The following is a 14,424-nucleotide window of genomic DNA, read 5'->3' on the forward strand; positions in this document are numbered from 1 at the left end:
ACTCAAAATGAACACAATGAACTATGGTACATAAAAATTCACAACTTCCCTTACCTGGCTACACCAGCTGATAGCTCAGGTACTACCACCCTTCGACTCCAAGCTACAAGATCCCGCTCTGTGGCTATTTCACTTCTTGGTGCGTTGCTGTGCATTTGCCGTACACCTTCAATTTGTCCACTACGTCTTAGTCCTACATTTGGTGGTGAATGAACCTCTGAGGTAGAACTTATGGAACCTAAGTGAAAAAGTTAGTATATTAAGTTCTACTTAGAGATATTTCCTCATTAGTTTATAGCAGAAAAAAAGAGAAAAAACACTGTCTTCCACATGAAACTTCATATTGTGGCAAATAATTAAATTACTGTATCAGGAACTAAATCACAGGCAAAAGTTTAATGAAAACAAAACATGGTTATTCAGTTGATTAGATAAGTCAATGAACCATAACTATGGACTATTAAGCCCCAAGGATATAAAATCATTACTTTAAAAAAAAAAAAAAACTAGATATTTTTGGGAAAACATCATAAGAATCAAAACACAAAAACCCAAGAATATTTACAGTTCATAAATACGTTTTGATTCTTAAAGTTTAATAATGTACAACAATAAGGGTGATGAGATGTTCAAGAATGTGGCTTTGACTACTCTACATATTTACTATTGAAAATGTGGAATAATACACACATTGAAAAACTTACTATCTCTAACTTAAAACTCATTATGAAGCATTTTCTTAGATTGTTAAATAATCTTCAAAACCCTGATCATTTTGGCAGCCTAATATTTCATTTTATGGATGTACCTTCATTTGTTTATTCACTTAACACTGTGGGAAGTTTAGGCTGTTGCAAATTTCTAAATGTTTCACTCAAAATAGAATACCTGCTTACCTCTACTTAAACGGCTGGTATTACTGATACCTGCTTCACCAGAACGTCTTAGGTCTTGCTCCTGTTGTAGTCTTTGAATCATGCTGTCCAGTGGGCTGATCTCCTGGTTTGCTTGCTGACTTAGAACTTGATTCAGTCCTATGCAATACCACACAAAATATTAAGAATACTTTAGTTACTATTCCAACCACTTTATTCACCAACCTCACTTATTAGTTCAGAATTAAACATAAATTTTGCTTGAGTAAAAGACCTAAAATGATCAACCACAAATGATGGGAGTTATAGAAAAAAAAAAATAAAGAAAAAAATCTGTCCATCTTAGTTTATCGAAAATAATAATGAGGATCATTGCTAACTTTTACTAAGTGTTTATCATGATTCAGATACTCATAATACTTATGGTAACTCCATTAGGTATGTTTAAACAACTCTACCTTATACATGAGAAAACCAAAATAACTGTTTGAAGTCACACATCTAATAAGTGGAAAAAGTAAGGTTTTCTACTTAGATCATAGTTTCTTTTAAAATTACAAATCTGATTACTCACTTTCTTAAAAAAAATTACTGCCTCATTTATTCAATAAATTGACTTGTCTACTATACGTTAAGAAACTATGCTAGGTACTGCAGATCTAGTGGTAAATAAAGGACATGAAGATCCCTGCCCTTTAGGGAGCTAACATTCTGACGGGGAAAGTAAACAAAAACTCGATAGTTAATACAGAGTATGAAAGAATGGTGTTGAAATAAAGAACATGATAGTGGGTCAGAAAAATCAGAGAAGCCTTCTCGGAGAAGGTGACATTTGAACTGAGATTTAAATTAGCTAGTCATGTAAAAAGCTAGATAAGGAACACTTCAGAAAGCAGGCAAGAGGTATAAAGGCTGTGAAGAAGGGAAATTTGTATTTTAAACCATCCAACTCTTCCAGCATTAATTCTTACTCGTACCATTCATACAGGACCACTTGACTTCTGCCCTTCTAACACAAAAACACCTTCATGAACTGAAACTTTTGAAGACAATATTCCCACTAAAAGGATAAACATAATCTCTAACTTACCATTCAATCACCAACTATAACTGTACCTCCATGATATTTTCTCTCTGAAATCTTTCCCAACTACTTCTGAAAGAATTAGCTGTTACCTTCTCTCAACTCCTTAAACAGGCAAAACATATCTAAGTACTCAGACCAATATAAAACATAAATGAAGCCCAAACTAGTTAGTTCCTCAAAAGCATGAACTGTTTCATTTATCTTAATATTATCTAAATCTAATACAATGCTAGCCATTAAAAAATATTCTCTTGCTGAATAAATTTTTTAAATATGTGTTATGAAATATATAAAAAATACTGCATGAGTATAAAGAAGGGAGCAATTAGTATCAGCCATTTAAGTATATGAGAAGATCTGATCAGGTCAGAATTTTAGGGTGGGCTTAAATAGTAAGATAAGATAGCAAAGATATTCTGTAATAAAGTAGTAGTAAGACAGGTAAAAGGAAAAGGAATTTGCATGTATTAAGTGCATAACATTATTTCATTTATAAGAGAAAACTAAAATTCAACAGGATAAAATAACTTATTCAAAGTCATCAAGCTGGAAGTGGTAAAAGCAGACAGGTAAAAGTTCAAATGTCTCATACTTCTTTCCTGGTTTGCTGTTTAAAAAAAACATGTTGGAATACTGATGAATAATCTGGTATAGCTCAGTGTACAACTGAAAAAAAAAACACATTTAAAGTATGTTGTATAGTGTCAATATTAACATGCCAATTTATTATTAGAATAGCTCAAATTTATTTTTCCCTATCTCTGAGAGATTTCCCAAAATGCATTTTATTATCTAGATAGCTAAGGTTTTTTGAAAAGCATTTGGCGTTCGTTCTATTTTTATATTGACCATTTTTATACTCAATAAGTCTAAAATATGACAAAAACATTGATACTCTGAATTGTGAGAATTGGAACAGTGAAAAATTTGTGACTCATTACAAAGCCATTATTATTGCTGTGGGCTCTCTTATGGATACCAGTAACTGGCATTTACTTCATTTTTAAGATTATGCCTACTTTATATGGAAGAAAAGACTAAGAATCAGAGCTGAGGTTGGAGTCCCTGTGATTCCAAGAAACAATACTATTAAGTTTTGAATTCTCTCAACTTGCAGGATTGGAATATCATAAAGGCAAGATATTGTTTATGAAAGCCCTTTATAAACTAGTAAATCGATTTTAAAAGTAATAATTAAACAGCACTGATACTTTAATAAATGAGCTTTTTCCTTATTTCCCTGTGTCTAAAAACCTCAAGTATCTATCTATTTTGAGGCCTGGGCACAATCTGATTTTTGCCAATTCCTTTCCAAGAGAATGAAGACATTTCTCTTAATTTCAGTCCTATGACCGGAACTTCTCTAATACTGAAATTTATCTGAGTATCTGCCCATACTTCTCAAATACTACTTATTCTTTGAGTTCATGCTGTGTCCATGTACTGAGACATATTAATCTCACAAACTCCAGATACTCAAGTCCACTGGACTGGACTACTCTATGACCAACCACAGGAATGACTCTTCTAATGCTTCTTCTCACCCTCCATTCTAAGTGGACATGTCTAAAACAGCAGTCCTTTCTATCCAATAGGTCCATCCTCATTGCAATTTCTTGCTAAATCCTTTAAGGAAAAGTAAGATGCAGGTTTGAGATTGATTTTTTTCTGTGCTGCTTACAGAATCTAATTTCATTATGTAAAAGTCACTCAAAACAAAAACTACTTAGAAGCTTTTGTCAATTAAAGTCTAGAACTTAAAGTATTTTCATCAATATTTTTCTAGTCTAAAAACATAGAAGTATTCATAATGACACAACTGGTTTAACCTTCTTTACAGAACCTTTCCATTATTTTTACTTAATATACTAGCGCTACATTTCTTGTCAAAAGAGGGAGAGCAGTGTGAAGACTCTGACTGCATTTTGACTCTCATTTAGTTCTTCAACACTCCATTATACTTTACCAAAACAGCTTTGAACGCTTTTCATCTTAATCTTACTTCTTACAAATCTTTAAAAGTTGATCACTTTTTAAAACATCTTCAATGTGAACAGGCCATCTACAATCTCTCTCACGTCATACTATTATTCCCTTTAATAACATTGATTACAATTTGAACTTTGTATTTGTTTATTCTAATAAACTGTGTGTATCAATCTACGAACCCATTTCCATGAAAGCAAGATTCATGTTTGTTTAATTCACTGCTGAATAGCCATGGGTCAGCAGTGTCAGAGACAAAAGAGATTATCAATAAATGTTGCTGAATAAATGAACAAACTGACTTGTTTCACACCAAATACAGGAACTACCTTATTAATCCCTAGGGATTACAAATAGATAATAAATCAAAATTATTGCTGTAAATCTCCAACATTCCTTAATTAACTTGTAATCCTTAAGTATGATCAAAGATCTGTACAGAACTATAAAACAATACTTTTACTTCTCATCCACTTAACAAATGAAAACAAAGTTTTACTCAATTAGAAATTTTAACAGTTGAGTAGGAAGAAGAAAATTTGACTGTCTAAGAAAATGAGCACCTACCTGAAGAAGTTACTCCCATTTGAGGGATGAGTTGTTCCTCCCTGCAGTTTTCACGACCAGGAACTAATCTTTGATATCTTGATGGATGAGGGTTACCATCAACATCAACCAAAAATGGGGGAGGCATAAGATGAGGTGCTTGCTGAGTCTGTTCATCTAATACAAAATTGTTTGCATCACGGATAAGTGGCCGATAATCACTGTGGAAGAACATCTGATCTGCTATCTGTAAAAAGAAAAGACCATAAAAGACTGGAAAAACAAAAATTTATCATTGTAGAAAAAAACCTACAACATTTCTAATAGAAAGCAAACATCTGAATACAAATCATGGTATTCAGCAACAATTTTTAAAACATCTTATTTTCCTAAATTAATTGTAAACAGGTCTTTTTATTTTCTACCTTAAGTATTATGATCAGAAAAGTAGCTGCTTTAAATTTTCCCTCAAACAAGGAAGTGATTATATACAGGAGTCCCCTCTTATTTGTAATCCATGGTTTCAGTTACCTGTGGTCAACCTGAATCCTAAAATACTGAACCAAAAATAAACAACTTTTAAGTTTTAAACTGTGCACTGTTCCAAAAAGCATAATGAAATAATACGACATTTCACCTGGGACATGAATCATCCCTTTGTCCAGTATATCCACACTGTCTAGATATGCTACCCACCTACTAATGTATAGGAAAAACATAGTATGCATGGGGTTTGGAACTATCCAAGGTTTTAGGCATCCACTGGGAGCTTTGGAACATATTTTCTGTGGATAAGGGGAGACTACTACATAAAAAAGCTACCACTAGCTGGGTGTGGTGGCTCACGCCTGTAATTCCAGCACTTCGGGGGGCTGAGGTTGATGGATCATGAGGTCAAGAGATGAAGACCATCTTGGCCGAGGTGGGTGGATCACGAGGTCAAGAGATCGAGACCATCCTGGTCAACATGGTGAAACCCCGTCTCTACTAAAAAATACAAAAAATTAGCTGGGCATGGTGGCACGTGCCTGTAATCCCAGCTACTCAGGAGGCTGAGGCAGGAGAAGTGCCTGAACCCAGGAGGTGGAGGTTGCGGTGAGCCGAGATCGCGCCATTGTACTCCAGCCTGGGTAACAAGAGCAAAACTCCGTCTCAAAAAAAAAAAAGTGTTTTTTCTAAATGTTTTGAGATGATATAAAATTATTAATATAAACTCAACCTGGACACAAATTTTATTATGTAAAATTTCACTGGTTAATTTATAATTTTTTAAACTAAATGATAAACCACTCAATATTTACTATCATAATTTTTTATACCATTCTAACATAAATAAGCAGTTTAATTCTTTTAGTCAATAATCTTAAAGTCAGGGTTTTTAACTGCTGAGCACAGTGGCACAGGCCTGTAATGCCAGGTATAGTTATTTAGTAGGCTGAAATGAGAGGATTGTTTAAGACCAAGAATTCAAAGCCAGTCTAGGCAACATAATGAGACGTTTCACCCCAACCCTGCAAAAAAAAAAAAAAAAACCCCGAAAAATCTGGACAGGATCTTTAACAAAAAACATTAGCTACAAGCAGTTAATATAATACATTTTTAAGAAACATATGAAAGCCACAGACTGGTATCCTAGATAAGAACATATTACCTATATAAAAAAAACATTTTACATTTCAAAGTCCCACTATGAAAAACATCATCCAACTCCACCTTATATACCCCATGTTAAAAATTCCAATCTAGATTTCTCCAGCAGGCTAAGTTTTTTTTTTCTGAAATATGCAGATTTTTAAATAATAAGCCCTAATAAAGTGAGATTTAACTGCTGTCTTCACCTTCCTTTCCAAAACTAAGGTCTCCAGACTAATTAACATAAAATTCTTCAAATTTTATCCTGAATGTAAAAATGATGATTCTCACCCACTCCAAAAAAATACAACCCCTAAACATGCATTAAAAAAATAAGGACATAAGGTATAGTCAACATACTGTACCTTGTCATACTTGCTACTGGACCCAAAGCCAAAAATTAAAAGATGTCCATGAGAGTCTGTGCATGCAAAATGCTGACCATCAGGAGAACATTTGCAGTCAAATACTGCACCATGTCCTTGGCCTTCAATCTGAAATATATTTAACCAACAATAAGAAAAATGCCATTAAAATGTAAAGAACTGGTCACTATCATTATAGTAATTTTATGATAAAAGTAGTATACATCCTAATGAAGTAAAGATTAAGTAAAACAAACATAGTACAATAATAAAATTTATGAATATTCATGAAAAGTGCCAGATTAATAGCCTTGAAAAATACTCTATCCACAGACCAAACACAATTCAGGAAATAAAAGAATACCAATCTCCCCCACCCACAGAATTCTGATTCATGTTTTAAACTCAGATTTAACACATAATTACGTCTTACATTCCATCTACCTCCATTCAATCATGCCCTTTCTGTAAAAGCTGACATGTAGCAACTGTACCGACATTTTGGTAACTCTTGGAAGTAGGAGCCAGAGATCACTGCTCAAATGACACTAGATTTTATTCTTTTTGGTAATAAATTCCCTGGTAGTCTGACTCATCTTTTAAATGGTGAATTTCAAAGGTTAAAGAAAAGGTTTTTTTTACCTGATAATTGTTTTCTGTTTTCCAGTTCCATTAATCCAGAACGAATGGGTTTCCTCCCTGCAACCTGTCAATCAAACAGAGGTGGCCAATCACCACTCTGAATTTTTTGCTCTCAGTGCTTCTTCAGACTACGTTCCAGTTGAAAACTTCTTTAGCAGTGTTCTGAAAGAGGTAAAAATTCTACCCTATCTAAAGCACATCTAGGGTCTGAATTTTAGAAACAACTAAAATAGGGAGTTGACTCCCTAACAAATTAACAACTAAGGATGATTTTCAACAAATGCTACTGGATTTCTGGATTAGCAGAATCGGAACACACACACATTATCAGGTAAGAAATACCTCCTTTCTGTTCCGGTATCCACTGATCTAGAACGAATTGAGTTTTATTAGTAATATCCCAGGAAATGCTTGGAAAAGAGAAAGGTGGCAACTTTCTTTCTTTAGTATTAAAAATCTGGCATAAGAATGGATGTACAGTTCACCAAATACAGAAGTAAGTTAAAATTGAGAAGAAGAATAACTGGTTTCTCAAGGAAGGTTTGCATTTTAGTAAAAAGAGAAACTACATCTATAAAAGAAAGGACTTGACCTAAGAAGTTAATACAATACCACAAATGGGATTGCCTCAAAAAGAAAACTAGCTTTACCCTTTGGCTTACTAAAAAGAAGAAATGTGTGCAACAGTGCTTATTAATGCTGTATTGGATGGTTACAATAATAGAAAATAACTTTTTAAAAAATGTAACCATATTGGATAAAATTAGTAAAATTATCTAATGTTTAATACACACAAAAACTTATCATAAAAGAAAGAAAATGAATCACAAGTGAAACAGAATTATATTTCAAGTGTGAAGAAAGTTAGAGGATGATAAGATAGGAGAGGAAGGTGACTGATTGCGAGTCTACTTTAAAACAATTCAAAAGGAAAAAAGAATGTAACTATTTCTCCAGATTACCATAAGGGCACCAGTAGCCATACTATAAGTAGATAGATATTCAGGATTCAAGTCTTTATTTTTCAGTGTTTTCCTAGGCAAATAAAAATTATATAAAGTGTTATAAAAAAGCAACCACAGGCCGAGCACGGTGGCTCACGCCTGTATCCCAGCACTTTGGGAGGCCAAGGCAGGTAGATCACAAGGTCAAGAGATCGAGACCATCCCGGTTAACATGGTGTACCCCCGTCTCTACTAAAAATACAAAAAATTAGCTGGGCATGGTGGCACATGCCTGTAATCCAGCTACTCAGGAGGCTGAGGCAGGAGAATTGCCTGAACCCAGGAGGCAGAGGTTGCCGTGAGCCGAGATCGCGCCATTGCACTCCAGCCTGGGTAACAAGAGTGAAACTCCGTCTCAAAAAAAAAAAAACCCAACCACATGAACAAAGTACACATCTAAATGGACTTTTGCATCCAAAGCTAAAAATTAAGGTACTGAAACTGCCTTAGCCATGTGTCGTTAAATGATTTTTTAACTCAGTTCACTCAAAATTTTACAGAAGGTAAGAGAGAAAAAAGAGCAACTACTTTGTAAATCTACTCTAATAAATGTTTCCAGAAGTATAATAACAGTCTAAGATTAAAATTTTAAGTAGACAGTAGTACAGTGGAGTCTTGAAAGTGGTCCAATTTAGCAATTTCAAAGGAAATCTGATCAATGTTCCTATGCATTGTATCCTTCATGGGATGTTTAAACAATCTTGCTGCATATTTTTTTCATTTTGGGGGTATGGGTTGGGGGGCAAGTAGGATTGATCAACCCTAGACCCATGTTATTTACCAGTGTTGCCACATTTACAGTTAGTAGATCTCTAAAAGAATATTTGGGAACAGCTGAAACTTACAAAGTTCTAAAAAAGCAAATAAAAACTAGCAATCATAATGAAGATGCCTGTGTGTCCTAAATAACACATTTCATTGTAAATATGGCAAGACAGTAGTAATTTTCTTGGTATAAGGCATCTGTTTAACTCCAAAGTGACTTTTATATGGAGAAAATGAAAGTATATTTCAATCATATCACAAAAAAAAGAAAAATATTATTTTGATTAACTGTTTATTAAAGAAGGCATTAAAATATCTGCCTTACTCATGAACCAGTTAGAAAAGGTGCCTCTAACCTCAACAATTAAAAGACCAACTCTCTATTTATTAATGGTTTCTCAAACAATAAACACCCATACCTATGAACTGCAGACGAGGTTTTCCAAGACCAGGTTTCCAAACAGTTGATGATACAAAACAGGAAAATATTTTACCTCTCTATATAACCAAAAATATCCTAACTGGTTTTAAAATATAAGACATGATTAACTAAGCCAATCAAAAGAAAAGAGTTTCATCTTTTTAAACAAGAGTCAAAGTATTTATGAGTAACAAATCTCAAAGACAAAATTTTAGATGAAGGCACTATTTGAATAGTCACATTTACTAGAAAGCAATGAGGCTTATCTTCAAAAATGAAAGAAAATATCCTCTCTAACCAAATGAAAGATATATGAGCCTATCATAAAATTAAATATACGACATAGCAAGAAAATGAGTAAACATAAAATTTAATACTACATATAGCTTATGCTAGCTAGCACTTACTGCAGTTGTAATAATTACAAAATAGAGTGAAATTACTAAGTAATAACAAATTATCAAAATAAGTGCATTTAGATGAACTATTCCTCTAATAAAATCAAGTATGCTTGTTATGCATTATTTTGGACATATATAAATAAAGACCAAATAGAACTCATAAACATTAAATACCAATAAGGTTTAGCTGAGATAATCTATGAGACAGTATTTACCAATAACTGCAAAAACTTCAAAAAGAGTGATAGGAAGAAAAATAAATAGAGGTATATTCAGTAATTATTGTAAGTATTTTATTTTTAAAAGGAGGAAATAAGAGGATCAGATGTGTTAAAATAATGACTCCCTTATTAGAAAATTCTCATACTAAAGAATTCTAGAAATACTACCAATAAATGAGTAGTATAAACTTGTTAGGCATTTAGAGACTTATACTGAACTTTAAAGAAATTAAATTATACAAAAATTTATGAGCTAAGAGCTCTGATAAGGTCAGACTCAGAAATAAAGAATACTGATACCTTTCTGAGGAAGGGTAGTATACACAACTTCTAACATAATTTTTGTCAAGTAGAAAGATGAATGATTATACAGAGGAATGAGGTCAAAGACCTGAGATATCTGTCCACCAGTAATAGGTAAATCACCTAATATGGGTGGAATTATGAAGATAAATTACCTCTAGAGTCCACTCCTAAAATCCTATCATCTGAGGTACAGGAAAGTACACCAAGAAAAACTGGACAAATCTGGAGTTGAAGTATATTAAAAGGAGAATGCAGACTAAAATTCTAGGGTGTAAATTATATCAATAATGAAGAACATATATATAGTGAATATGAGAAGTACATGCTTCTAGAAAACCTCAACACAAAGTAGGAAAGTTAAAAAATATGGGCTATCTTAGGCAGAACCATCCTCTCCTAGTTATTTCAATTCTATTAGCAGGGTCAGTTTGTCTTGTTCATTTTTTTAAACATGTCATTGATTAGAAGAAAGCATCTTACCTAGGAAATGCTCCAAATTCTAAAATTATGCATCCTTTAAAATACCCTAAAATAATTTTATGTAATAGACCCTTATACCAAGAATGAAAAGAGCTAAGAAATGGAATTTATGCTAAGAATAATGCTTAAAGAAGTCCTTTCTTATCTATCAAAAACACTTTTAGGTTAGAGCTTGCCGACATAGGGAAAAATATGTACACTAGATACAAAAGAGACTCAGATGCATGTTTAAAATAAGTGCTGGATCCTGGCCAACATGGTGAAACCCCGTCCCTACTAAAAATACAAAAATCAGCTGAGCATGGTGACGTGTACCTGTAGTCCCAGCTACTCAGAAAGCTGAGACAGGAGAATCGCCTGAACCCAGGAGGCGGAGGTTGCAGTGAGCCGAGATCACAACACTGCACTCCAGCCTAGGGACACAGCGAGACTCTGTCTTGGTAGGTGGGGGGAGAATGCATTGGCTATCTTCTCATTATGTAAACGAAGACAATTTTAAAAGAAACTATCCAAATTCCAACACATCAGATGTTATCGAATTACTTTAAAATATTGTTACTGCATGGCTGTTTTAATACTGAAAATGCTTTAACTAATGCCAGCATAAAAAAGGAAACTGCTGGACTTGATAAAATCAGTGGGTCAAATTATTACATAAAAGGGAAAAAAATTATTACATAAAAGTGATTCTGAAAAATCAGCTCTAGATGTTCATCAAAAGAAAAATACTACCAAAATAAATATGTTCAAATTTAAGAGCATTTTGTTCCCATATTCTGTTTTCTTTGGGGAGAGCAATACTATTGATTAAATCTCCCTAGTGGCTTAGTCTCTTTTGGTCTTTCTGGCATATTAGTATAGTGTGTCTTCCTTGATACACCCGCTAGAGATTATGACCTCTTTTCCATTCTGCTAAATATATGAGTATTTTCCAAAGTTTGCTTCTAAGCCTTCTGCACTGCCTTCTCCTGTCTCCATGAGGAAGTAAACTATATTCTATAAGAAACACTTCAACATTTTCTTCTTTTTACTTCTATCCCCTCTAAGCATTCTATCTCCAAGTGCTGGCTGGCCATTTCCACAAAGGTAGTCCAACACAATGAACATTATTACAAATGAACTAAAAAAGAAGTCAGTTCTCCCTTATGTCTTTCATATTTCCATTAACAAAACCATTATTCTCAAGGTCACCAGGGCTTAACACTCTTTAAACACATTTATTAAATCTTTCCTCCCCATTACCCTATGACCAAAATTCCCTTATCAGTCACAAAACACCAAGTCATATATGTATTTTTTTCTTTACAAATTTCCTACCAACTACCCCTATAGTTTTTCATGACTAATTAAAGTAGTTCTCCTCACACTTTATACCTGAAATAATACTACTGGCAACCAAACTATTTTTTCTCTTAGCTTCTCGATCAGCCTATAAAATAATTTACAAAAGCCCCCCACAATGTTCATAGGTACTTATGCCTATGAGATCATTTGAAGTCATTGACAGTTCATCTCAATTTCTGTTTTTCGTCATTATTTCCAAAATCTGTTGCAAACAACTTTCTAAATAACTCTATGAATATGTCTTGACATTTACATTGTTATTTATAATGTTCCTCATATTTATAAAATTCATTCTCTTATTGACTCAATTCCTATTTATCTTTCAAGGCATAGTTCAAATTCCTCCTCTTCAATACACCTTTAATCATCCACCCTGATGTGATCCCTACATCTTAAGATACAGCAATTGTCTTTTCTCATTTGTCATGTTACCATTTGAAATTATCAATATTTATCTCTTAACATATATTTTGTATATTTTATCTCCCCACCTTAACTACAGACTGACTAAAAATAAAGACCATGTCTTATTCTCCCTTGCGGTCCTCATAATTTGTGCTAAACACAAAATAAAAGAGTCAAATTAAAACAATGAAATATTTGTTCATCAAAATGTCTTCATCTGCATGTTTGTATTTTGTATAATTTCATATACTTTCTCTTGTAACTATGAAATCTCAAATACCCTTGTGATAGCAGGTCATGAACTATGTCAAATAATTACTACTAAAAGTAATTCACCAAATATAATGCAGTATGAGAAGCTGAAGAGACAAACTCACATTCATGGCAACAGATTAAGATGCCTTTGGTATCAAGATAAATATATGTACCTAAAACCTAAAGGACAGTGATTAAAACCAAAGTGTATGATAAGACTGAAGGTACTTCCTTACCCAAAGAAGCTGAAACATTACCCAAAGAAGCTGAAACATAGACTGGAAGCATCAGAGAGTCCTTTGAACACCAAGTATAAATATAGAACATTATCTTGTTAGATGATGATAGGAGGAAAGAAGGAAGGAAGGAAAGAAGGAAGGCAGGAAAGAAGGAGGGATGGGAGAGGGAGAAAAGCAAGAAAAAGAAAGAGAAACAGATTTTTATCCTGATTCACAAGATAACACAATTGAGATATATTTATTTTGAGCTTCTCTTTTTCCCTTTCCTAGATCTATACAGCTACAATCATTTAAAACTAAAGTACAGATCACACTGAGAACATGTTAACGTCAGAAGAAGTATGCATGTACAAAAATTCTGGGTGGTAGATTGGCAGCCTCTGCTCATTTGGAACGTTGCAAGGAGAAATATATTGTTCTGGATTAGTGGACACTGGAACTTTTTTAAACAAAAATCTCTTAAGTAAAAGAAAGGTTAAGAGAACAATTATAAAAATAAGGATAACTTTAATCAAATAAAAACTTATTTGAAATTTACCCATGAAACAATGAAAGTAAAGCAAAAACTAAATTCAGTAAAACTGCTATCAAGAGACATACTGTACTCTTTGATTAAAATCAAAACCAGACAGGAGGTAACAAACTACAGCTTTGAATAACATGACAGAAATAGATAGGGAGAAGATAGAGACATAGCTAGGGCTACAGAGAAAAGAAAGAGTAAGATAAATAAAGTGAAACCACCAGAAACATGAGGAAAGCTACTAAAAACATGGAGTCCACAAATTCAACTCCAAACAACTTTTATTTACTATTTAATATTCGAATGGCCTAATACTAAGAAATGTAAAAAGTCTCTTTCTGTATCTTTTCCAATTAATTTAATAGTCATTTAGTTAAACTCAGTTAAAACTTGGATGTATTAGGATAATTTAATGGGGGAAAAAAGGCCATAAAACAATTTATATTTAGGAACTTTTAAGGTTATAGTTAACTTATACACCTGGCAACCTCTTTCACACAATGCCCTCAACTTCAGCCCTGAGAGTCTGCACACATTTTCAAGCTATTTCTGGGAAGGATTTAACTGCCTTTTAGCATTTAATGGGAGTATAAAGCCTTCAGAGTTTAATAACTTTCATCAAAACAAAGCTATTCTGATGTTTACCTCCTGCCAATGCCAAACAAATGTGGGCTTACTAAGTTCTACCCAACTATTATGGTTTGGAATATTCTTAATATACACTACTTGCTTCAATAAAATATCCAAATATATACTACTTTTCCTCTGAATACTCAAGTTATATAAAGACTGTTCAGTTGAAATGTAAAGAAATAACCAATAAAAGTACTGAAGACCTAGAATTCAGTGTTTTGTTTTGTTTTTTAAGTTGTCTCATAATTTTCTCTACAAAACTCTTCTTTGGCTTCTTCCCCTGGTTCATTTAAA

General features: G+C 33.3%; 1 protein-coding gene and 1 long non-coding RNA gene across 8 annotated transcripts in view; one reads left to right on the plus strand and one right to left on the minus strand.

Moving 5' to 3' along the window:
* The window catches only part of LOC144582169 (uncharacterized), a 32,485-nt gene extending 23,310 nt beyond the window's left edge, over positions 1 to 9,175 (plus strand). The window contains exon 3 of the long non-coding RNA XR_013534337.1: positions 7,159 to 9,175. This is a non-coding gene — a long non-coding RNA (uncharacterized LOC144582169). The remainder of the gene's footprint in view (positions 1 to 7,158) is intronic.
* The window catches only part of PHIP (PHIP subunit of CUL4-Ring ligase complex), a 153,192-nt gene that overhangs the window by 62,041 nt on the left and 76,727 nt on the right, over positions 1 to 14,424 (minus strand). For all 7 annotated transcript variants that reach the window (XM_008994689.5, XM_002746749.6, XM_078369596.1 and 4 more), the window contains 4 exons: positions 6,492 to 6,620; positions 4,516 to 4,741; positions 897 to 1,034; positions 55 to 238 (listed from right to left, as the gene is read on the minus strand). In XM_008994689.5, the coding sequence (XP_008992937.1) occupies positions 55 to 238; positions 897 to 1,034; positions 4,516 to 4,741; positions 6,492 to 6,620 (677 nt within the window). The remainder of the gene's footprint in view (positions 1 to 54; positions 239 to 896; positions 1,035 to 4,515; positions 4,742 to 6,491; positions 6,621 to 14,424) is intronic.

Source organism: Callithrix jacchus, chromosome 4 (genome assembly GCF_049354715.1).
Source record: "Callithrix jacchus isolate 240 chromosome 4, calJac240_pri, whole genome shotgun sequence".
NCBI classification, from domain to species: domain Eukaryota; kingdom Metazoa; phylum Chordata; class Mammalia; order Primates; family Cebidae; genus Callithrix; species Callithrix jacchus.